The sequence below is a fragment of the Hoplias malabaricus genome, chromosome 3 (assembly GCF_029633855.1).
Source record: "Hoplias malabaricus isolate fHopMal1 chromosome 3, fHopMal1.hap1, whole genome shotgun sequence".
NCBI lineage: Eukaryota > Metazoa > Chordata > Actinopteri > Characiformes > Erythrinidae > Hoplias > Hoplias malabaricus.
Genome location: NC_089802.1, coordinates 69,616,628 through 69,643,277, shown reverse-complemented (window position 1 = coordinate 69,643,277; position 26,650 = coordinate 69,616,628). Strand labels below are relative to the sequence as shown.

Below are 26,650 nucleotides of genomic sequence, written 5' to 3'. Positions count from 1 at the left end.
CTGCATACCCCTTATAGTTTGGTCTGATTGAGGTCAGAACACATTCTCTGCAGAAACAAACCACACCAGAGTTTGGTTGGGACAGGACTGAAAACACCTTCTCTCTAGGCTCTCTGTACGGTTGTTTTGTTCCTCATTTGAGTGCGATTACTTCTTTCACACCTGCCCAAGCAAACCGTACCAATGGTAAAAAACAAACCAGAGTTCGAATTAACCAGACTAATCAGTGCAGGTGTGAAAAACGTCCTTAGACCATCTGAAAATACACAAAATATCCGAATGTTTATAGGAACTTGCATAACTTTCTTAAAGAAATAAAGTGTGCATATACTCTTCGATACTTTATATACTCTTCTAAGAAGACTGCACTAGGTAATGTAACATTGTTGTGAGATTTGATTGCATGTAAATACTAGTAAGGTCAGCTACATTTGCTGGATGATTAGTTCTGAATCACAATCTCCATTTCAACTCAACCCAAAAATATTGTATAAAATTTGCTTCATCACTCTAGTGAACACATTTCTGTTGTATTCAGCCAATGCTGGTGGGTATATACCCCTCTAGCTTACTATTGTCGTTGGCTATGTTAATCTGACTCCTCTATGACTGCTCCAGAGCTTCCCTTTCTATTGCATGTAATCATTTGTACTCTTATAGGCTCTCTTGTTGGTCATTTTTACATACTTCTGATCTGGACTTTGTTACATTTAAAAAATGTTTATCATGCCCATGTTTTGTATCTTTTTTCAGCCAACTCTCTCCTTTGTGCACTCTCTCTCTTCCAGCAAGTCTGCCCCTCCCCCAACCCTTTACTGTATTCACACTGTAGTAAAGATTTGTATGGCCCTTCTTTATAAGACAGAAAATTTAAAAATTATGTAAATTTCAAAATCCCATCTCATTATTTTTACTTTTACTCCCATGGGAACATGCTTCTTTAAATCATATTTCAATTATGATATCTCTGTTTCTACTTGGTCTATCTTAATTTAACAAAGATGAACATAGAGCACAAAGCCTCTACTTTCAAATTAAACTGGCGGCAATGCTCAACATGACTTTGTTTTCATATGTTTCGTCTTTAACCAGTAACTAGGTTTGAATATGCTGCATCCTGAGGGTTAAGCAAACATACAGACTTTGCCAGGTCCTACGTATCCCATACAACTCATTCTAAACATATATATTTTGTAGATTGTCAGTTTTTGGAAACAAATTTCACTAAGGCTAAGTATTTTCATGTTTTTTGTATGCTAAATGAGGGTCTAGTCTACTTTGTAAGGAGCCACCACAGATTAAAATTAATGTGCTATTTTTCATTTCATTCATAATCTCGAGACAGATTAATTAATTACTGTGTGTGAAAGAAGGAAGCATTTTCAGATCCATGTCCCACATCCTGCCTGTCAGAGGGGTGATTAAAAGTAAGCAGTCAGCTGTGAGGACTAATGGTCCGTCACAGCAGCAACTGGGCTGTGTTTTATCAGCTGTCTGTAATTGGGATGTTATTATGTGAAGGGTTTATTTGGTTGTAATGAAGCAGAAAGGTGAGCTCTGTATTTAGACAGATCTACAGGATCAGACAGCAGCTCCGCAGAGCCCCTGGAGACACAAACTTATTGGGGAAGTGTCTGACACTGGAGTTCAGCATCACTGCCACAGCTGAGGAAGCCATTAGAGAGAGGGAGGGAGCTGTCTGGACTTGTTGGGGCTTTCCCATTGAAATCTCTCTCATTCTGATTCTGTCTTGCTCAGACAATACATTAAATACTGTATGTGTATGTGTGTGTGTGTATACATACATAATAATTCCAGAAGTATTCACTTACCCATCCAAATCATGTGTTACACTCACCTCAATGACCACAGCATTGTCAAGTCCAGTCGTGAAATTTCCTTGCTAATAAATATTCCACAGTCAGTGGTAGTATAACAAAGTGGAAGTGATTGGGAATTACTGCAACTGGTAGGTTTTTTAGAATTACTGCACAAAGTGGTAGGTCTCGTAAAATGACAGAGCGTGGTCAGTGGATGCTGCATGGTGTGCAGAGGTCACCAACTTTATGCAGAGTCAGTCACTACAGACCTCCAACTTTTATGTGGCCTTCATATTAGCTCAAGAACAGTGCGTAGAGAGCATCATGAAATCGGCAATCCGATGAACGAGTCTGGATTTGGCAGTTGCCAGGAGAATGGTATTTGTCTGGCTGCATTGTGCCAAGTGTAAATTTGGTGGAGGGAGGTGGGGGGATTATGGTGTGGGGTTGTTTTTCAGGAGTTGGGCTCGTCCCCTTAGTTCCAGTGAAAGAAACTCTTATCAGCATACCAAGAGATTTTGGACAATTTCATGCTGCCAACTTTGTTTGGGGGTGGCCCCTTCCTGTTCCAACATGACTATGCACCAGTGCACAAAGCAAGGTCTGTAAAGACATGGATGAGTGAGTTTGGTGTTGAAGAACTTGACTGGTCTGCACAGTGTCCTGACCTCACCTTGAGAGAACACTATTGGAATGTATTAGAACAGAGAGTGCGAGCCAGGTCTTCCCATCCCTCATCAGTGTCTGACCTCGCAAATGTTTCTGGAGGAATGGTCAAAAACTCTCACAAACACACTCCTAAACCTTGTGGAAAACCTTCCCAGAACAGAGGAAGCCATTATAGCTGCAAAAGGTGGGCCAATATCATATTTAACCCTTTTGGCAATATAGTGTGTGTGTGTGTGTGTGTGTGTGTGTGTGTGTGTGTGTGTGTGTGTGTGTGTGTGTGTGTGTGTGTGTGTGTGTGTGTGTGTAGAGAGAGAGAGAGAAAGAGATCCAGCCCTACACTCCACCCCTTGCAGTTTAACTCTTTGACCTGCAGCATTAAAGACTCTCTTCCTGCATGCTGATATCACGGTGCACTGCCTTGATATGAACTGTGAATTTAATTTCCAGTTTCCTGGCAGGAGAGGCCTTCGTGTTAGGCAGCATTTATTACCCACAATCCTCATCCTGTCCGTTGAATGAGTCCCCCTCAAAAAAAACAAAGCAAGACGAAACATTCCCAGAGAGAGAGAGAGAGCTGAAAGAGTGGCACAAAGCATCCACCAGCATACTAATGACCAATTATCCAAAGGCCAAGTGATGAGCACGACAGGGCACTATTGGTCTGAGCAAGAGAGGTAAAGTGAGGCACACACTTCAGCTCTGAGTGTCTTTCAGCTTCTCCACAGGTGGTAAGTACACCCTACACACTTGAGCATTTCATACACACGGGTGGTCCTACATGTCCTAAATCATCTCTCTAGCAGTGTCTTGTCAAATTTCCAAATAGCATGAAATTTCAAGGATTCCTTTTTGGTTTGGCTCAAAGCAGTGGATCTCTTTTCCTTTTATCACTCTTTCTGTCTGTGTCCCTCACGGTTTTGGATAGATGTCAGCCTAGTAAAGCGGGCATGAAATGCTTGCTCCTTTTTCTCTCTCTCTCTCTCGCTCCCTGAAAAAGCTGTCTGTTTTCAGGACTCCGGGTTAGATGCCCTGTTTAAACAAACAAGCCTGGCTTATGTGAATGCACCCTGCTGAAGCGCTAAGGTAATTATATGGATCAGATTGCCTGGGGATGTTTTGAAAAACAGGACCTTAAAAAGGAAGGCCTTGTGGAGGACAGTTTGACCTCTGACCACAGCAGAAGATCCCATTTCAAAGTGCAGACGCTTTTTCTTAGTTTCCCTCATCGCAAACTTCAACATCGCCGTACTTCCACTCCCTTTGTGTCGAACTTGAATAATCTAACAGAGTGAATCTTGAAACTGATGATTAGTCCAGAGTATTTTTATAAGATTCTTTAAGGCATCTTGGGGCAGATGCTTGAGTTTGATGAGAAGCCGTAAGCTGTGTAGTCATTTACTCAGATCTATCCCAATATATCCTGAGTCTGATATGACTACAAACTCATAGTTCTTGAATTTAAACTGTATGTCAGCTGTACATTTGTTTATGTATTATTCATCTTCTGGTCTTGTGGACCTTTGTTTAAGTTGTTACCAGCATAAAACCACATGGCTCTGCAAGAGTACCTTGATAAGTCACATTGTACTCAAGTATATTTGTGATTCTCCTTCTTACACGTCTAACACTTGATTATACTGACATGCTAATATGCTCACGAACAAATAAATAGCAATGCAACAGTGTTCAGCACAATGTGAATTATCATTCCTCAGAAAAAAAAAGTCAGCAGTGGTACAGCTGTCCAAGCATTGACCTGAGCCAGGAGCATTTAGCATCAACCTACTCGTCCAATATGGGGAGTTCTAGCCACCATGAGTGTCTGTCAGCTGATATGCCAGATCTAAGCAGTTGGCATTCTCTTCCAGTGCATTGAGCATGCCATAGGTGTTACAATAGCCTCAGCCACAGACGCCCTGCCCACAAGTTGATGGTGATTCTGATACTTTCAGTGTGTTAAATTGGCCTCCCTGCTAGGATTTTGCCAGTTGAATTCTGATTGGCCTCCTTCTACATGTCATGCTGAAATAGCAGACTTGTGATTGGTCCTTTTGTATCTCTCAATCTCTGGCTCAATCTCTTGGCCAGATACCAGAGATTCCGGCAATGCAAGACTAGTGCTACAATAGATGTAGTTTAAAAGAGAAGCAGTGGCTGGTTTTATGTCTCAGAAGAACATGTGCTTTCCTTCATCTTCTCAGGTTGGTGGCATTGTGTGTGTCAGAATTAAGGTGGAATTAGTGACGAGAAAAAACTGGGCAAAAACCTTCCCAGATAGCACACACATTTTGGCCAAATCTGTCCCACTTTTGGCACTCATTACTCCGTTGTGGCACTGGCAAGTGTTGTGTGGGCCAGATGTTGGGACACTCCTAAAATCCGGCCAATATAACGTGAACTTGTGGCTGAGTTGAGGCAGCCAAACTCACCCTGAGTCAATGTCAATTCAAGGCCAATGTGTGCCATACAAGATCTACAGATGTGCCACATTTGTGCCAAAAATGTATTGCTATTTGTGTTTGGTTTAAAAATAACAACAGGCAGATTCTGCTAATTTGTCATAAATGTAAATATAAAATGTATGCTAAATGTGTAAATAAATGTAAACAAAATCAGTGGCACAAAATCAAATAAGACAAGGAATTGCACTGTAGATATGAATCTAAATGTTTATGTAAAAATCCCACATTTTTCTGAGTGTAATCGTATGGCCCTTCCTCTTCCTCTATCACTCAGTATGATGCTAAACAACTTGGATGTTTATTGGCTAACAGAACAGGGCAGTTAGTGTTCTCCTCCAAGCGTGTTCAGCTGTGTAATGATGGTAACAGCCATTCAAAAAGGCAGCCCTCCAAGACAAACTTTGTGGCCTTAGCGGAGGGTCCTAGTTAACGAGTGGGTTTGACTAAATGACTGAACTGAGAAGCAAATAGTTTAAAAAAAACATTTTGGAGAAACTGCATCACATATCAATGTAATCATATGTGAATATTGTGGTAGACCTCACTGAACATTTTAACCTGTCCCCTCAAAGTACTCTCAGATGCCTTAGCTGTCAGTTGGCCCAAACAGATTTTGTGTTCATTTGAATTGTGTGTTGACCTTGGCCTCAGTGAGACATCCATCAGTGATATGAACACAAACAATGGTTTCAATGTTGCCCTACTGTAATCCTCAGTCGACCTCAAACAGAAGCTGAGAGACACTCTTGTTCCAGTTTACTCATATCAGCCTGGCATACTGCCCTGTCTAGGGCCGGGAAGTTTGTGGAAATGGACTTCCTGTCAGGATGTGGCGCGTGAGAGCGCAGCACGGAGGACAATCACTCCCAGCGTTCTCAGCCACTCTACAGCACCTGTGCTTCCTCTGCTCCAAACTCACATCAACCACTTCCACTCTCAGCCCTGAGAAGAACTGCTGCTCACAAGAGAATACCTTGGAGGACTCTTAAACATTAACACTTATACATCTCTGCTTTTTGAACTAAATCATATTTGGTGCATTTGTCTTTTTTTCCCTTGTGAGTGTGTGTTGGAGGTGGGAGTGGGGTTGGATGGATCCATGTATACTGGGGTACATTCATACATACATTGTATGAATTTATTGATGCATGACTCCACAGAAATGGACCAAAGTTATATTTAATAAAAACGTTTTAACAATACATTAACTTTGTTTAAAGGGGACACATTATAGCCTTATTCCACAAGTTAACACAGTCCCCTAGGGTGTTAATGAAATGTCTGTGACCAACGATGAGTTGGACAAAACAAACATAGCACAAAAAATTATGTCTTTGTTCCTTTTTTGTTATTGGCAATAAATCTTATACCATTGGAAAGCCAGTTAATTTCCCTTTTAAATGGTGCCACGTTTGTAAGGAACATGCATTTGTGGGATGTGCAGTAGAGTTTAGTATGTGGGTTGCACCGATGAAAAATTTGTCAAATCATTTGCCAACAGCTTATTTTGTGTGATGGTGTGGGGCGGCATCTCCCTCACTGGAAAAACGAGGCTCGTCCTCATTGGAGGCAATCTCAATGCAGAGAGATATCGAGATGAATTCTGCAACCAGTGCCAACCCCATATCTCTACAGTCTGGGACCGAACTCTATCCTCCAATATGTCAACGCTCGCCCACACAGCAGGGTTTATCAGAGACTGCCTACAGAACTTGGGAGTGGGGAGGATGGAATGTCCTGCCAGCGTCCTGACCTCAACCCAATTGAACACTTGTGGGATCAGCTTGAGTGCACTGTTCGTGCCAGAGTGACCAACACAACCATGTTTGACTTGCGATAAATGCTGGTTGAAGAATGGGATACCATCCCACAGCAGTGTGTGACCAGGCTGGTGACCAGCATGAGGAGGAGGTGCCAGGCTGTTTTGGCTGTGTATGGTTCTTCCACACGCTCCTGTGGAAGCGTTAAATGAATAAATTGTTAAATCGCCAATATGTCTTCAAACTTTAATCATCCAGTCACCACACACCAAATGAGTCAATGGCAGAATAAGCTGTTTGGCTTTGGCAGAGAGGATTTGGCAAATTTTTCATGGGCACAACCAACATACTCAGCTCTACTGCTCATCCCACAAATGCATGTTCCTTACAAATGTGGCACCATTTAAAAGGGAAATTAACTGGCTTTCTAACGGTATAAGATTTATTGCCAAGGAGCATTGTTACAACAAAGAAATAATCTACCAAACACAAATTTCAATAGTTTTGTGTTATCACCACAAAGATCAAACAGACGAGGATTTTTTTGTGGAAATTTGTGGGGGTTTTTTGTTTGTTTGTTTTGATTTTTGATGTAAATACAGATTTTTCACTAATAGAAGCTCCCTTGATAAGACCCAAAATATTTGCATGAATATGAAAACCATGAATGTGTGAAAACACATTGCTGATGCAAAGTTGAAACTAGAGTTTTCAAAATAAAATATCAAAAGCGAAAAGTTACAGTCACAGTGCACTGTAGGTCTATGAGGAAAAAAATTGAAAATCTGTCACTGTGATTAAGTGCATCCTGTATTTACCTTATTTTCAGGTTGTGGTTTATCATTCCTGATTTTTGTAAGCAATACATTTACATTTTTTAATGCTTTAAATCTGAAAAAACACAAATCTGGGTGTTTTTGAAATGGGGAAAAAGAATATCCCCCACTTTGTGAACCACTTCAAAATGATGTTTTGTGTTTGATTTAGTAAATTGTGTTGTTGTTGTTTTTTTTTTTTGTGTGTGTGTGTGTGTGTGTGCGTGTGTGTGTGTGTGTGTGTGTGTGTGTGTTGGTCGTCTATATTGCAGAGGTTTGGCAGACACGAGATGAAAGCCAGAACATTGCCCAGTGTTTTGACCCTCAGCTGGTGCGAGAGGAGAAGAGGATGGAGGTGGAAGAGGAGATTCGGGTGCAGGTGAGTATTAGGGACGGCTTCTAAAGGAATTCAATGCACATTTTTCCAGAGTATGACTTTACACTTCAGTACACATATAAAATGTCTACAGCAATTAAACTTGCTACCACTACCGCCACCACCTGCACATCCAGCTTTAATTCTCAATGAAATGAATTAGATATAGGGAAATATCTGTGAAGATTTTGTGGCAATCAACTATGAGGATGTTAGGGAGGTGAGGTGCTGATGTTGGATGACTACTTCTGGATCACAAATACCACTTCAGATATAGTAGATAAGGCTTCATTACTCCAACGCTCAAAGCTCTTCCATTTCTCTAGGTTTCAGCTTCATAAACATCTAGCCAACACATGGTAATTGTAACGGTAAAAACGTTTATGTGATGATATACAGACTGGGTTTACCTTCAAGTAGCTGAATTAATTTTACATTCATTTTAAAAGTCTACAAATGTTTGGACATAGAGTGTTAAATATAAACATGTTTGTAGTGCTCTCTGTAATTTACTGTATGATGTAAAACTCTTTTCTTTAAGGTGGATGAGCTGATGAGGCAAGAGCTAAAGAACCTCAAATTCACAGTGGATCGGGATAAAGGCAAGAAGAAGAAAAAGGCAAAGAAGGCCAGTAAAAAGGTGATCATTCTCCATTGGTTTAGTGGGAGACGTCCTGCAGTATGTACAGTGTTGTTCTGGCAGTATACAGACATCAGAGTCTTTACAGTAACTGCTCTGTTACTATGCATTGGCATGGCTTCATAAAAGCTGTTCTGTATACATTCAGAATGCTGAAAGCTGAAGTGTTAGTGATGTTGCGGTGAGGAGATTGCGGCAGGTCTAAGGGTCACTCTCTGTCCATCCACGCGCTCTGGAATGTCAGATGGGCAGATATAATCTTGCCTTTGTCAGCTCATGTTTTGATAGGGCTTCTTTCCCACCACCTTTGCCACACACACATTACACACAGAGCCAGATGTGTGTTGTGCTGGTGAATAAAGAGCAGAATTTCAGAAAGGTTTGTCATTGTATAAACTGGTAAACATCCAGAGAGGACTCTTTCCAAAGTGTTGATATATGAAGATGTTCAGATAACACATATTTGTGTGTGCGCTCATGTGTGTGTGTCTGTGTGAATGTGTGCTTGTTTGGTGTGTGTGGTTTGTGCGTGTGTATATGTAACTGACTGTATTTTTGTGTGTAATGTGTGGGGGTTTTTTGTAGTATGATAACAAGCAGCGAAAACCGCACATCTACATCACATGGAACTGGTGGCACCTCTTGCTCTCACCCCGTTACGCCTTTAAAAAAAAAGGATGGCCAGCTCCACCTGGGGGAGTTGTTTTGTAACTTCAACAGAGAAGACAGGTTAGACTCTATGGGTGGTTTACGTAGACAAACCGCAGTTACAGACAATGAATGGATGTATGCGTTTAAAGCAACATTAAGTAAGATTTGGTATTTTTGCTTGGGCTCCACCTACAGCTGCAGATTTTAATTCACTTTTACAGCACTATCCTGAAATCAAGAGGGAGGGAGGGGTTTGTTTTACTACCCTCCTCCAAATGTTACATAGTGCAGTTTCTGCAGTGCTGAGCCCAGAGCAGCAAAGACAGAAGCCCTATTCTCCCTATTACAGGTCAGTGAAGCATCACAATGATTTCAAAGCTATCATTTTAAGAGTAAAAATACTACCTAGTGTGGATTTAAAACTTTTTTGGTGTTTAAAATTTTTTTTGACAAACCTAATATTTACTATTCTAGCTTCTAGCTCAGTTCATAATGGTCCCATTTTTTTCACTAAGGTTTTTGCACTAAAAATATGCTTAAGAGTGGCAAAAACATCTGGAACATTCATGATTTTATGTGTTTTTTAAGTATTAACATTCATGTCTTCATTGACGCAAAAGATTATTTCAGCAGATTTAGGATTGCCCCTGCTGGGAGGACTGGCTGGCGATAGTCTGTAGGTGTACATTTCAGTACTCGATCGTTGCCTCAATATGGCATTAATTTTACTAAATTGTACTAAACATAAATGTTAGTCTGGAAATTAATAGCATCTAATTGAGATCATTTGCCCAACATTTGGGATCCCTGTAGTGTTGTCGGCTTTGTTCTGGTTTCAGTTTGATTCCAGGCAGACTTCATGCTTGTGTGTGTGTGCATGTGTGTGTGTGTGTGTACACTGCATGTTTGTGGCAGACCCATCTGTGTATTTCTTGCGAACTAAGCCAGTTTCCAAACATGTGCATCTGTATGAGCTGCCGCTGCATGTCTGCACAAGTGAACTCTTCAACATATTTGGCACAGCACGCAAGGGCTTTTAACACTCAGTGAATTTCAGAGGCGAACCAGGCATCCAGCCTCAGCCCTGTCCAAGGAATGTGTGCACAGTGATGAGTATTAATCACTCTATACACACAGGATTCCAGAAATCTCACGCTACTCCACAGATATGAGCATAAATTTATTGTGGTGCTGCATGATTAAGCCCACAAGTGGGTTTGTGTCCTTCTCAGCCATTGATCATTTGTATTAGGCCTTATGAAACTCAGGGGGCGGTGTTCACATATGCAGTTTGTCATAAATCGTTTTGATCCACAGCATATTAACACGCTGCTACTGGAATAAAAACATTTTTTCCATTTTTTAAGTTATACATTTTTTGACATCATCTAAAGTCTGTGTACCTTTTTTACGCCTGCATCCTTCAATTGGATTTTCCGCTATTTTTATTTAAAATAAAAATACAGGAGACAGTTAGTTCTTCGTTTTCTGTGTCTGTTGGAGTATCCAAGTGTTTCTGTATTCGTTTAACCATCAACAGAGATTGAAGAACTAAAAACAAATTGTCTCCTGCAGATTTGATTTTAAATACAAACTACACTCTCAGAAAAACTGTCACTGTGCTGGTACCCTCAGGGGTAAGTATCCGGTACCTTTAATTAAGGGACATAACTGTACTGTATTCTATATTAATTGTAGATTTTTAAGTTGTATTGATTACATACGAGGGCGGCACGGTGGTGCAGCAGGTAGTGTCACAGTCACACAGCTCCAGGGAGGTTGTGGGTTCAAGTCCTGCTCCGGGTGACTCTCTGTGAAGAGTTTGGTGTGTTCTCCCTGTGTCAGCATGGGTTTCCTCCGGGTGCTCCGGTTTCCTCCCACAGTCCAAAAACACACGTTGGTAGGTGGATTGGCGACTCAAAAGTGTCCGTAGGTGTGAATGTGTGTGTGTGTCTGTGTTGCCCTGCAAAGGACTGGCGTGCCCTCCAGGGTGTGTTCCTGCCTTGCACCCACTGATTCCACGTAGGCTCTGGTCCCACTGCGACCCTGAACTGGATAAGGGAATGAATGATCCATTTCATCTCCAGAACCTATATTTTGTTTTTACAGAATATGTTGCATGTTTTATTCTACAGAGTTCTATAATGAAATCTTACAAATATTTATCTCTCCTTCAGGAGAAGAAAATGTAATGTACATTTAGGGAAAACTACTGGACTTTTAAACTTCTGTTATACCTTTAAAAAGCACATTAACACTGTTTGTATCTTCAGTGATGATAATGCACCTGTACCGTGCATCTTTTTTCTGATAGTGTTGACAACCAATTAATAGAAGGTATTTTTATAAAATATAGTGAAAATCAGACTAATAGAAATTTACTAGCAATGTAATGTAAGTTACTCAGAGTTCATTCATTCATTATCTGTAAGCGCATATCCAGTTCAGGGTCGAGGTGGGCACAGAGCCTACCTGGAATCAGTGGGCGCAAGGCGGGAATACACCCTGGAGGGGGCGCCAGTCCTTCACAGGGCAACACACACAGTCACTCACACCTACGGACACTTTTGAGTCGCCAATCCACCTACCAACGTGTGTTTTTGGACTGTGGGAGGAAACCAGAGCACCCGGAGGAAACCCACACGGACACAGGGAGAACACACCAACTCCTCACAGACAGTCACCCAGAGCAGGAATCCAACCCACAACCTCCAGGTCCCTGGAGCTGTGTGACTGCGACACTACCAGCTGCACCACCGTGCCGCCCTACTCAAAGTTCAGTCATAATATATTCAATTTCAATTCAATTTTAATACATTTTTGTTTTTCATATTTGCAAACATTTGGTTTTCCTAAGGAAAAAAATATTTCTGCAAACTACATGTGAGTAACAATAATTCCAGGTAGGCTCCGAACCCACACCATCCCTGATCAGGATGGATTGGTTGCACAAGGTAGGAATTTACATTCGTTACATTCATAACAAACAAACGAATAAAGAATCTCATATTTTACCTTAAGGCAAGAACCTGCATTTTGAACAGAATCTTATTTCAGCTCAAATAATATGCTTTCAGTTTTAACCTGTGACTTATAACTGTGTTGAGAGAGAGAGAGATTTTGTTTTCTCTCTGTCAGTGTAGGGTGTATGCCTGTTCCAGCTCACTGACAGATTTTTTCCTTATTGATAAACTCTCAGGAAACAGCCATAAAATGACGCAAGAGATGCCTTTACTCATGATTTTTAGAACGACACTGTGTTCTTTAGTTCACGTTCAGGGCCAACCCTTCTCCGACCCTGATCACGTAACAAACAAAATATCTGGGCAAGATTTTTTATTCCGTTCTGGAACTGGGCAAATATTTAGAGGAAACAGTGTTGTGATTCCAGAAGTCTGACTGGAAAGAACAGCTTACTTTGGAATTAAAGGAGAAGTTTGACCAAAATTTAAAATTTAATCTAAGCCCATTTTATGAGTTAAACAGAACAGACAGGTGGACTCCCTAGCTCTAATATTAAAGACTGTGGACCTTACTCTGCATAATTTGCTTTCTCCCCTCTCAACCTGTTCTTCAATGTCCAGGACAAATACACAGCAGCAGGTATCATTTGGGTGTTCAGTTATTCTCACTACTGCATTGACACTCACATAGTGGTATGAGTGGATCAGACACAGCAGTGCTGCTGGAGTTTTGAAACACTTTGTTCACTCACTGTACGCTCTGTAAGTCACACCTCCCTTGACTCAGTTTTATAGAATTCAAAGCAAATTCATTTTTAAACTAGGCCAGTAAACACATATGCATTTTCATCATTTTACAAAACATATAAACATTTTGATCCCTTCATTCAGTGCACATTTCTGTAAATACTATTCCTCTCCTTTGACTTGAGCTGAACCAAAATAGAGAAGCCACTTTCACACAAATAGATAGGATTGTTTTGACTGCATGAGTGGTGAGTGACAGATACACAGTCATCACTTCGCTGCACCAGACCTGTAGTGAATATGCTCACTGAATTTATTATTCAGAGAGTGAATGTGTGACACCTCGACCAGCTGATTCTCTTCGTTGCTTGGCAATGTGACTCTTTCTCTGTTGATTCCAAAGGGGTTGAATATACTATGATTATCTCAGTGTTTCTCATGGAGCGAAGTCTGAAAAATCCTGAAACCCAGCCTTTAGTTTAGTGAGATGCACCGTGAGAGTTATTTTCAGGCGGTCCAGCTGTTTTGCTTCATGACATGATTCGGAAAAACACGTCAAATTGATTGGATTCAAATCCAAAATTCAAATTGGATTCATATTTTACACACAGGGTCACCTTCATCCTGAATGCAGTGACTTGGTGCATGGACACATTTGTATTGTGGTGTATTAGTGTTGAGGTGTTTCTGTCTGTCCCAGACATATGTCAGAATAAGTCAGACATCAAATAGCTAAGCATTAGTCTTCATTCATTCATTCATTCATTATCTGTAACCCTTATCCAATTCAGGGTCGCGGTGGGTCCAGAGCCGACCTGGAATCATTGGGCGCAAGGCAGGAATACACCCTGGAGGGAGCGCCAGTTCTTCACAGGGCAACACAGACACACATACACACATTCACTCACACTTTTGAGTTGCAAATCCACTTACCAATGTGTGTTTTTGGACTGTGGGAGGAAACCGGAGCACCCGGAGGAAACCCACGCAAACACGGGGAGAACACACCAACTCCTCACAGACTCACCCGGAGCGGGAATCGAACCCACAACCTCCAGGTCCCTGGAGGTGTGTGACTGCGACACTACCTGCTGCACCACCGTGCCGCCCAGCATTAATCTTTCTTTCTTTTTTTTTTTTTTTAAATCAAACAACACAACACCACATGACCCATTGAGAATATTTTTGAGTTGGTGAGCTATTGTCAGTCCAGCAATTATACAGAGGTGTTTAAAAACTCGAGCAGCGCTGCTGTATCTGACCACTTCCTACCAGCTTATTCCAAATAATATTTGCTCTGTGGGGGTCTTGTTCATTGAAGACTATTGTGAAAAGGTCTGGTTTTAGTGTTATGAAAGTATCCAAATGTTTGTAGTCACCTATGAATTATTGAAGAGTGCTCACATTTTGTGAACTATTGTCTAGTTCAGGTCATCATGCCCAATGCCAAATGTCGGCTATTTGGACATAAATATCAATCTCTTGAAAGACTGATCTCCATTGAGTAAATTTGGGATGACTTGGAATGGTGTTTGTGATCCAGAACTCTTCATCCAGCATCTGCACCTGGCCTTCTTAATGCTTGTATGGCTGAATGCAAATTCAACAAATGTTGCAACATAGTTTCCAAAACCAATATCGTTCCAAAAAGAGTACAATCAGAGTAACGGTGGTACAACATGTACATCAGTTCTGTTTGTCAATTTTTGTCAGGCCTTGATTTTAAAACATTCTCAGCCCCCCCGAAGCATCAGCTTGAAGGCAGCGTGGTGAAGCGAGCCAAGGCAACACATTTGCTAATCACTGAGCTTAAGTACTGCAGAGCTCATCCTTCAGAGAGCACTTCAGGGAAATTCCTTGTACACGCAGCTAGATCTTGTGGTTTAAAAACAGCCTCCTACTATAAACAAGTTGCAGGGCGTCTCCAGATGGACTGGTGCCAGTGGGTGTGCTCTGAGAGTCAAGGCAGATACATTGCTAATCAGGACCATCAACAAACACAGTCAAGCTGTGGGTAACTCGTGGGCTTCTATCAGGGAAACTATGAAACGGTGTTTATAGAATTTGCACGAGTCACTTGCTCACCAAGGGCCAGATGTTTTACAAATGTCATTTCTCCCAAACGTTCGGTTAACGACAACGCATTCGTTTCAATGCTGTGGTGCAAGTCTGTTTACATCCAACAGCACGGACAGACCACACTTGGCCTGTGGCTTCAGCAACCGTATCGCTGCATGCTTCAGAGGCCTTATTATGAACTGGTATGTTATTGACTGCCATTGGTCCTGTTTGAAAAAACGATCCAGCGCTGAACATGTTTGTATCCTCTCTTTTATTGCTCCATGCAGAAAAAGAAGAAAGGCAAAAAAGGGGGGAAGAAGAAGAAGAAAAAAGAGAAGGATCTGACAGCAGACAGGTCGGTCATGGAACAATACAATACATGCCAAGAAATGTTTTTGACAGGGAGTTCTGCCATAGTCATTGTCTGGCGATTGGAGGGTTATGACATAGTGACATTTTTAGACTTGAGAGGAGTTTATTGCACTCTGTGGTCAGTAGTTGTTATGCTGGTCGAGAGGCCTCTAAATCAAAATCATATTGAATAACTTACCTGCTGTTTTCTCATATCCCTAGCAGTTTATGCACATACAACACGGTCACCAGTCTGAGCTAATACAGTAACACACTTTTAACTATGCTTTCTGGCTAATGCTTAGTTCTGTGTGATCTGAGGGTTTCTGTAAATCTGAAGCAAATTTCATTTATGATTGCTGCCAAATGGAAGAATGGCTTCCTCAAATGGAATCCTGGCTCTCACATTTTTCCTTGCCACCATTGCATTTAATGCAGTGGTTACTGGAAATGTATTTAAGTAAAACCACTCTGTGATGTGTGGAAGCTGTTAAAGTACTCCTAAAGTCATAACTGAAATCATAAAAATCAAGTATTTCGCTGGTTTTAGTTTATGTACCAGACATATTGAGCTTTAAATGCTCTGTGGGGCTTGTACAGCTAACATAGCATTGTTTATTTGCTCTGTGGAACTCGCATAACCAGGTTTATTTGCTTCATGGATTTCCATGTAGTGGTCAGAGCAAGGTCCACAGAGTTTTTAAAAGTAATAATAAATATATAAATGAAATAGAAAAAAAACCCCTCAGTTTTATAATTTGAGTTACAACCCCATTTCCAGTAAAGCTGGGATGCTGAGCTAAGTGTAAATAAAAACAGAATGCAATGTGTAAATCCTTTAAACCATAAATTTAATAGCACCAAATATTGAAACTGGGAACTTTTATTGTTTTTTTTTTTTTTTAAACTTTGCCCATTTTGTATTTGATACCAGCAACACGTTCCTGAAAAGTTGGGATGAAGCTAAAGAGACTGGTAAAAAAAGTTTATGATACAAAAAAGGAGGTTAATTGGCAATAGTCCAGTGACATGATTGGGTTTTAAATATATATATATATATATATATATATATATATCAGAGAGGCAGAGTCTTTCAAATATAAAGATTGGGAGGAGTTCCACTCTGTGAATGATAATTCAAGAATAATGCTTGTCAATGTAAAATAATAAAGAAATTGGGGATTTAAAAGTTTAAGAATCCAGAGAAATCTCTACACACAAGGGACAAGGGACAAAACCACAATTGACTGGCTGTTGTCTTTAGGCCCTCAGACAGCACTGAATTAAAAACACAACTCACTCATTAAAACTCACAAATGCAAAGAAGTATGGACAGGTGATGCAACACAGTGGGGAATAAAAAAAACCCTGTTTCAACTTTTATTGTGGCATCAAATTCAAAGTGGGCAAATATTTTTTAAGGTTTCTGAGTTTTTTTTAAAGGTTGTCTTTGTATTATTTTAAATGAAATAGATTTGCACATAGTTACACTTTGTTTTAATTTACACCTTACACAACATCCCAACTTTTTTGGAAATAGCATTGTCCAAATATGTTCAGACACAAGCCTGGTTTTGCCATCTACTTGTATAAGAAAGCGGTTTTATCAACAGAACTTTTATGACCTTAAGTGAATAACTTTTGAAGTTCTCTCCAAGACCCTAAAAACTCATGTGAGCTGAATAAGGTTTTTCCCCAAAGATTATGTCAAAAGCAGGCAGTGAGCACTTGTTTTGATTGTAGACACTCAGAAAAGGGAAGCATAACTGACGCTGTGAGCCACAGCTTTTCCGTTGTGTGTGGTACAATATTAAGGTGCTATTGAGTTTGAGTTGAGAATTACATTAAATGGGTTGGGTTTAGAACTGGATTAATGGGAACACCTACCTTGTAAGTCTAACTTGCTGGTGCACAACTACAGACCAACCTCTGAGAGCAAAGCAACCTGCCAAAATTCTTCAGACATCATTTAATTCCTGATTTCAGCTGCTTCAAATGCTTAAGGAGTAGCTATTCAGAACGTATTGTCCAATTGACCTCAGTAATGGTCCCTGAATAAAGACAAATTCTCAGAGTAATATTCTAACATCTAGGAGTGTTTTCCCATAGAGGGATTAAGCCTAGTACTAGACTACACAGTTTTTTCAGTTGTGATATTCCACTGAAAGGAGGATATAGTCCAGAACTAGTCTTAATCCCTGCCTGGGAAACCACCCCCGTAGTGTATAATAGTCTTCCGAGAAGAGTACAGGATGTTACTGCAGCAAGAGGGACAAAGTCTGGCCTACAGTTGTTTTACAATTGCTAACCAGCTTTTTCCACATTAAAGTCTCTCTTTCGAACCTCTAAACACAAATAGAATAACAACCTCAAATAATTAAAATGCAATAAGTGAATTTCCAAATCCTTTTCCTTTCCTTTCAGGTTTAGACACACTGTGTATTTCTGACGTTCAGTTTTGCGAATGTTTGCTTACTCCATTACAAAACTGTGACGCTTAACTGCAAAACCTAACATGAGAATAAACTGCATGCCAATTTGTTAAATCACAATGGCGTAATTGTACAACAATCAAAACCCAGCAGATTAGAATGGTCACAGAGACAGGCGGCTGACTGAATGTATATAAATAGGCCAATCACAGCTGATTCCTATCTCATAGCTGAAGTCCTTCCAAGCGGTGACAATCTATAATAAAGGGGGGGGGGTCACATCTGGAGTTTTGTTCATAATGGACTCATGGATTCATTGTGGGGTTTAGCACTGTGTTTAAGTGACAGAGGACATTAGTGTTAATGTTAATATAACGTGTCATAATGATGTAGATGAGGTAGGCTTAAAAATGAAGGTTCTTCATGGGTTTTTAGTAAAGAAAATGGTTCTATATAAAACCCAGAACACTTGAAGGACCTTTTGCACGATTAAAGAATTCTTTGCATCATGAAGGGGTTCTTCAGTTTGATGGAGATTGTGCTGTAGATGGTTCCATATAGCACCTTTCAGAAAAGCATTCTATATGGCCCCAAAAATGGTGCTTCTATTGTAACAAACTTGACACTGTAACAGTAGATGAACCCTTTATTGGTGTCATATAGAACCATTCTCTAAATGGTGCTATATAGAACTATATATAAAACAATCTCCATCGATCTAAAGAACCCCTTGGTTGGCAAGATAGCTAATATCATGCAAATGATTCCATAAGTGGTTATGGTTATAGAACCATTTCCTTTAATAAAGAATCCTTTTACGGTTATGCTCAGCTACTTAATACATAGATGTGCAAAGCCCAGCTCATTCCACAATTCTGTTGAAAAAGGAAGTAGTTTGCCCCTTTTGTGGGAGTTAGAGTTCCTGCTCTTCTAAGAAGACATTACTTTCAATGTTAGAACATTGCTGCTAGAACTTGATGGCATTCAGCCACAAGAACATTAGTGAGGTCAAGTACTGATGTGGCATAACGAGTTTTGGACCAGTAACACTGCTCTGACTCATCCTCAAAGTAATGACTGGTGCTCTGTGACTCCAAAGAACAGTTTTACTGCTCTGCAGCTCAGTTCTGCATGTTTTTATACCCATTTTACCCTGCTCTTTAGTGGTAAAAAACCCCCACAGGACCACCACAGAGCAGGTATGTTTGGAGTGGTGGACCATTCTCAGCGCAGCAGTGACACTGAAGTGGTGGTGATATGTTGATGTGTGTTGTGCTGTTAAGAGTGGATCAGGCACAAGTCAGGTCTATCTCTTCATGTCGTCAGTGAGTGATGGGATTCTAAACTCCGGCACTGATCAGGCAGCTGCACAGCTGGTATTGCTGCATGGTACTAGGACAGACTCCAAGGCTATGACTGGTCCTTAAGCTCCTGGATGGGTGGGATTCTGGTGATGTAAGGGATGATGTTTCAGATGCCGTGTGAGTGATTCATGTGCTTCTTACCAAAACTTTATCTTGTTTTCTGTCCCACCCTGTCTCTGCAGGACCATCGAATCACTCTATGAGGAGCTAGTTCTGGAAGGCATCCTGATTCGACCACTGAACATCAAACTCTCAGACTACCTTGGTATTAATCACAAAAAGCCTTGATCATATTTCTTTTTACATTAATTTACAAATCAGCCGTAACTTTAATAAAACACTTCTAGATGTCCCTAAACCCCATAGGCGTTATCCTGATAAAAAGAGGCCACTGATATTAGAGAATGCCATTGCCAGGGTAAACTTTGTCTGCAGAAAGGTTTAAGTAGGTGATATATGTCAACGTATCACAATATAAAAGCCAGGACTCAGGGTTTCACAGCTGGATATAACCCAGAGTAACACACTGCACCATGAGCCTACGGAATCTTGCCTTCTTCCCATACTGCATCCTGGTGCCATCTTTTCCTATATTATATTATACTATACTATATACTGGAAACAACCCATGAGACCTGCCATATTGGAAATGTTCCCGACTCATAGTCATGACAGATTAACCCTTGTAAGATTCACTCATATCGTTACCTTTGACCATTCTTCCTCCTTCCAGCACATCAACTTGAAAAATTGTTTATTTTTTTAGTACGTGCTCACTATTAGCTCCAAGTGAGCAGAGTAGGGACTAAAACATGACATGGAAACCTTACAGAGCCCTGAATGGCCTGACAGACTTGTCACTCTATGTGAAGAAATGCAGACATCCAGCACAAACTATACATCTGTAAAATCTCCAAGCTACAGTAGAGATCACATTTGTTTATTTCCAACTCACAACAGCAGCGCACAAGGAACAATGCCATGGTTTTTTGGAAAGGTAAAAACATTACTTGGATATGTAGCTGACAAAAGAATCCAGCAAAAGATGGTACAACAACAAAATGGAACATACACCGATATGTCTGAACAAAAAAAATGATCAGCAAACAACCACTACCCTTATTGTGTTACATTTCAATGGTAGATGCTAAATAGACAGGAACTGATCATCAAATCCTATGAATCATTATATACAAATATTATGATTATCTGGACTTTCCATTTTTTGTTGTGAATGTAGTAATTTTGGATATCACACCTATATGGTGGGATAGGAAGTATTGTTATATTTTTCCCTTCTTTTTTTAAAACAAATTTTGACATTCATGGATCAAACTGAAGGCCATACTTACAATTAAACTACACACTGATGTGCAGTAACACTTGTAGAATGTCCCGGAGGCTGGACACCACCCAAAATTCTATGATATCTTACATTTAAAAAAAAAAACCTGGGAGTCGTCAAATATTACCAGCCATTATTATTTCTCCTCTCAGCGCTAAACTTTAGCCCAGTCTCACAAGACCAAAGTAAGCTATCAAATTCAAGAGTCCAGGCCCATGGAGCTCTTAGAGATGTTGTTTTGTTTCCAGATATTCTCCTTTATTGTATGGATTTGTTAAATCATCAGCACACTTTATTAAGCATAATGAAGTATTTATTAACTGGTAAAATTAGGTAATGGATGATAAACCTGATAATACTAGACTGCTACAAGGAGAGATTTTGAATGGGTTTAACATCTCATTCACACTCAGAACTCACACTCAGGTCACTACTTTATTAATAAAGTGTAATAATTTCATTTGTTATTATTCCAATATTAGGGGCTTTTACATTTGTTTATATGTGTTTTTATATATAGTCTTACCACTCAGATAAATAACTTTTGAAATCTCATTTTCTCAGGTGCACAGAGCTAAAGAAGCTGTTAATTCCCTTCATTTCAAATTAATTTTGACATAAGCAGATATCCACAAACACTTGGCTTTAAGTGAAGTTTTCCAAACATTTTGATTAAGTAAGAGCATTTTGAATATGTACCAAGCCACGTGCACCATTTTGGCAGTGCAAATATTCCCAGATGCTTTTTGTTTGCTTAACCATGGAACCAGGAGCTTCTTCTGAAAAAAAGGAAAAGAGAAAACAGGCAGAATCTGGTTTGCTTTGACGGGGAAGTTATTGAAGTTTCTGTTTCTTTTTTAACGGTTTCCATATAAGCAGGGTGTGGTGCGGTAAATAGTATGAACTCAAAACTGACGTGTGGAAAGAGCGTGGCAAATTTGGATCTGTTGACTGGAGTTGCCTCGGTGATGTGATATAATGGTGGCATGCAGCCAAGGATGTACCTATGGCGCCAGTCAAATGTTGACTGAACCTGATTGAATGTTTTTGTTTTACTTGATAGGAATGCTTTGGCATAAAATCAGATTTACACTGTTTTCCACTTACATCAGGTGTAGCCAATCATTCAGATCATCTTTGGTTTAGCAATGGACTTGTAAGGCTAACATTCCTAACAGAATTCAAGAGTCGCTGTTAACGTATACACAACACTTCAAAACAAATGTAGTAGCCTTGTCCCACAGGCGCCCTAGACTAGCACAATTGTTTTTTTCCTGATTTAAATCTGCTGATAGAGGAGTCACAATGCATGCATATGCAGGCTGTGCAGAATGAAATAAATCAGTGTACAATCAGCTTTTTGTGTCATATTCTGACTTGTATCCCTGTATATCATATGCACAAGGCTTTTTTTGTGGTTGGATGCTCAGTATGTGTCTGAGTGAAAATGCGAGTGAATTATTCACAATGTGGTTAGGAGCAATAAGAGCCGATCCCTCTTTTGTTTAATCATTAAATACAGTCAATATGGTATATTCCTTTAGCTGCATATTAATGATAACATGTTAAACCACATTTATTGCATAACTAATAAATCAAAACAGGGACACACCCTTAAACCCTTATTAAATGGCCACTTAGGGAGCTGAGTAAAGAGGTTAATGTCACACAGAATGTTGATGTGGTGTAATTTTAAAATTTATCAAAATTTCAGTGTAACTGAAATCTGCTAAATTCTACCTCCCATGCATTTTTTAACTCCCATTTGAGTGCCATGCAGGCATATGAGTGTTAGACTGTGATTACACAATGAATGAACTGTGCAGAACATCAGACAAAATGTAATTCGCCTGTCCAGTATACTATCATAGACTACATATGGGGAAACAGTGCCAAGTTCACTGAACATTTCTTCATATCTATCTATCCATCTCACTCACGTTTAAGAAAATGCACTATTTCAGTGCGTTGACTCAGTGACATGGTATATCCTGCTTTTTTAAGATAAAAAAAAGAAAAACAAGTCAAGGCAATGTTTAGGGAATCTATGGAAGACAAGAATCATTCAAGAACCTAGTCATTATTATTCACCTTTATTACACTGTCCTTTCAGTTACCTGTGTTAACTTCATTCAATGGAAGGAATGAGTAAATCTCTCTCTCTCTCTCTCTCTCTCTCTCTCTCTCTCTCTAGGGGAGTACAGTTTCCTGGGTACGAGTCTGAGGCAGGCTAACGTTGAGCCCATGCCCTCTCTGTCAGACGTCAGACAGCTGATTGCTCTGTACGGAGTTTTGCCTCTGGGTGAGTGAGTGTTCCCACATCTTCCTGTCTGCTTTATTTTCTCCCATACTGCCCTGCTTCCTCTGACTCTAGCCCACAGTTGAATGATGCAAAGCAGAGGGCACCTGGAAACAGAGCCCACCTCACAGCAACATGACTGAATACGAGTGTACGCAAAGCATCAACATGTAATGGAAAATGCAGAAGTTGCATTTTATTGATTCACAAGAGGCTCTGTATGGAATAACTTCAGGGGGCCAGTGATGGATTAGATGTATTGTGTGTGAGAAAAAAAAAATTAAAAAGGAGCTCTAATGAACACCCTGGGAACTCTACCACTGCTCCCATTAATTTTTCAGGAGCCGTGCTGCCGTGTCGGCCTGTGTCTGTGTGTCTAATACAGTGCATGCCCTCTTGAACTGTGTTTGACCTTTGTGAGTTTTATTCCATTGCCCAGGGTCTTTTGTCACTTTCCCTAGAGCATGGGCTCCATTAGCAGAGAACACACTGGTGTCCAATGTCACACCATCCTCTCAAATATTCTCTCGCTCACACTTTCTCTTCTCCGTGATCCGCTCTTCCAGTCCCCCACTCTAACCCTCTTATTATGTTTAGTTTGACATTTTGGAAGCCTACTGTTGCTAATATGTCTTTACTGTTTACATAATGATACTTCACTTCTTGCTTTTAGAAGTAGTGGGAATTGCATTCATATTTTGTTGTTTTGATGTTAGAGTAAAATTTAAATGTGACTATTACAGTAAATGTTACAAACAGATTACATTAACGTTCAATTTACTTTCCCTTTCTACTGGCCATAGTGAGTATAGTGAAAATATATTGGATATATATTTTTAGACATTCATTCATTCTTTCATTATCTGTAACCATTATCCAGTTCAGGGTCGCGGTGGGTCCAGAGCCTACCTGGAATCATTGGGCGCAAGGCAGGAATACACCCTGGAGGGGGCGCCAGTCCTTCACAGGGCAACACAGACACACACATTCACTCACAAACTCACACCCACGGACACTTTTGAGTCGCCAATCCACCTACCAACGTGTGTTTTTGGACTGTGGGAGGAAACCGGAGCACCTGGAGGAAACCCACACAGACACAGGGAGAACACACCACACTCCTTACAGACAGTCACCCGGAGCGGGAATCGAACCCACAACCTCCAGGTCCCTGGAGCTGTGTGACTACGACACTTAATTTTAGACCCATATAACTTAATTGAGTTCAAATTCTAATAAAATTAGAATAATAAAATGTGCAGTCTTTCATCTCCATCACTCGACTTGATGCTAGCTCACAGGAGTGCCTATTAGTTAGCAAAAATGTATAGTTAGTGTTCTCCTCCAAGCATGTTGAGCTTCAGTAAAAGCAGGAAGAAGTCAGTAAAAAGTACAGATTTTTAAACAATTGATCGTATGCTTAAAGTACAATATCATTACCTTGGTGATGACATTTATATGTAATAAATTGTGACTTTACATGGAAAAAGATTTGTGTTTCACGTATACTACAAAACAACAACAAAGCCTCTAGACTTCTGAGGGTTAATAACCTGGCAAAAACTCAGCAGAATAAACATGAGGATCAAACCCCATCTTTCACACCCCTGCACATGCAGCACCCTGGTGGGACGTAACCCCTGACAACACCCAGCCGAGACAGAGAGAGAGAAAGCACAGCAGTGAGCCTCAGGCAGTAGTGTATTACCACATAAACAGCCTCCTCACTGCTAAAACAAGGAGAGTTCAGTCAGCAGCTCAAAAACAATCACATGCCGCTTGGCCCCTGGGTCCACGGCTGGGTCTCAACAGGGCGACAGACATACACAGTGAGAGAGGGAGGGAGAAGGAACCCGGGGCCTGTCATCATCTCAATCCCAAGGGAGAGAATCTACAGAGAGAGAGAGGGGGAGAGGTGGAGAGAGAGAGAGAGATTCAGAGTAAAATGGCCTTATTATTAATGTGTTATTGTTTTAATGATTATTTAATAACTACTGTGAAGCTGATACTGTTGATGTTCAAACAAAAACATGTATCTCCATTTTTGTGGATTTTTAGTTTACTACATTGTTTGAACCCAGCAGCTGTCCTTCACACTGTGTATAAATTTCATGATAATGGACCAATAGAAATGCTCCAAAATTACTTGGAATATTTTTTTTACATTAACTTCAGTTCTCCTATGAAGTTATATGTTTGAGAGGCTTGCTTTTCTTTGGACAGCAAAACAAACAGTGAGCACAGAGAGGAGAGAGTAGTGAGCGAAAATGAGAATGAGGAATAAAAGAGAACCAAGCAAAACTGGCAAAAATGAGAGCTCCTGCTCAATTGCTTGTCACTCGTATGTGCTTTGGGTAGCGGTGCCTCTCATTTAAAGGAACAGGCATTGAAACCTCTTTTTCTGAACAGAGAACTGTGTTGTGGTGCTTGGATTCCTGTGGAATCTTGACCAAATCATGTAAACACATTCTCCCACACATGCAAAAGGACAAACTGTAGTTTATTGTCCAACAAATGGTGGCAAATGGAGGCCAAATAGACAGGGCAACATGAGATGGAAAGACCACCCCTCTGCCTCTAATGTCATAAACCTGTCAGTGTTTTCCAGAGTGATACACCTTCACAAACAAAAGTCTTCTGTAATTAGACATATTAATAGACAGTGTCTGTCTGAGACGCTTGACTCTTCTGAATACCATTTCGGTGAGTTTTTGATTGCACTCAGCCATGAGGACATTAGAGAGTTTAGGTTCTGATTTTGAATGTTTAGTACTGGATCACACCAGCCACTCCAATGCAAATGTGTTGAATGAAGCTCCCTCATCCATAGAATATAGTCCCTGTTAGGGGTGGGCAATATGGTCCTAAAATAATATCACAATAATGATATTTTTAGCAATATGACAAAACACTGACAACTATTATTTTTACAACAATATACATGTTACAATTTTATTTTAGTATAAATAATCAACAAACAAATAATAAATAAACAAAATAACCTGAAAGCATAGTAACTTTACACGATTCTGATTTTGTATGAAATAAATAATCTAACAACAATCTACCATGATCTAAAGTGCAGAAAAATTAGGGCATGCCTATAAATGTAAAACAAAATACACCCTTGAAACTCTGAAAATGAAATCAATGCTGAGCCTGTCTGCTTGGGTTAAAGCTCACACTGGCTGCTGATCTCTTCTTGCGTCACTCTTGCCTTTCCTTGTATTCAGCTGTGCGCTTTTGCCTGAGATCGGGAAACAGATAAGTCGCGTTTCCCCTTTTTTGTTATTACAGGCTTTCATATCTTACATTTTACTATGGTTTGTTTGTACATCTGATAATTTGTAACCAACCCACCTCCACACAACTGAAATCACTCCCCTTTTGCAGCTGTGCCTAAAGTACTCGTAATGTATGTACACCATATTATGCATAACTCCATGATGTCATTAAGTAAAATAGTATGAATATCTCTATTATCATGATGTGGATTATTTTTATCATTTTACACATTATGTCTATATTATCACGAATGATACAATATGACACGGTGGCACAGCAGGGAGTGTCGTAGACACACAGTCTGTGAGGAGTTTGATGTGTTCTCCCTGTGTCTGCGTGGGTTTCCTCCAGGATTGTTAGGTGAATTGGAGACTCAATAGTGTCCGTAGGTGTGAGTGTGTGTGTTGCCTGTGAAGGACTGGTGCCCCCTCCAGGGTGTATTCCCGCCTTGCGCCCAGTGATTCCAGGTAGGCTCTGGACCCACCGTGACCCTGAACTGAATAAGCGCTTACAGATAATGAATGAATGAATCATACCATATGGCACAGCCCTAGTTTCAATGCCCCACAACTCAGCAAGGAGTTGCACCCTGCACCTTAAAGTAGCTAAG

The 26,650-nt window shown here is 40.3% G+C and overlaps 1 protein-coding gene across 3 annotated transcripts in view; it reads left to right on the top strand.

Moving 5' to 3' along the window:
• Positions 1–26,650, top strand: part of iqca1 (IQ motif containing with AAA domain 1) — a 74,903-nt gene that overhangs the window by 36,797 nt on the left and 11,456 nt on the right. For 2 of the 3 annotated variants that reach the window (XM_066665456.1, XM_066665457.1), the window contains 5 exons: positions 7,799–7,905; positions 8,444–8,542; positions 15,252–15,319; positions 19,294–19,376; positions 22,651–22,758. The exons of the other annotated variant lie outside the window; for it this stretch is intronic. In XM_066665456.1, the coding sequence (XP_066521553.1) occupies positions 7,799–7,905; positions 8,444–8,542; positions 15,252–15,319; positions 19,294–19,376; positions 22,651–22,758 (465 nt within the window). The remainder of the gene's footprint in view (positions 1–7,798; positions 7,906–8,443; positions 8,543–15,251; positions 15,320–19,293; positions 19,377–22,650; positions 22,759–26,650) is intronic. 3 annotated transcript variants of the gene reach the window in all.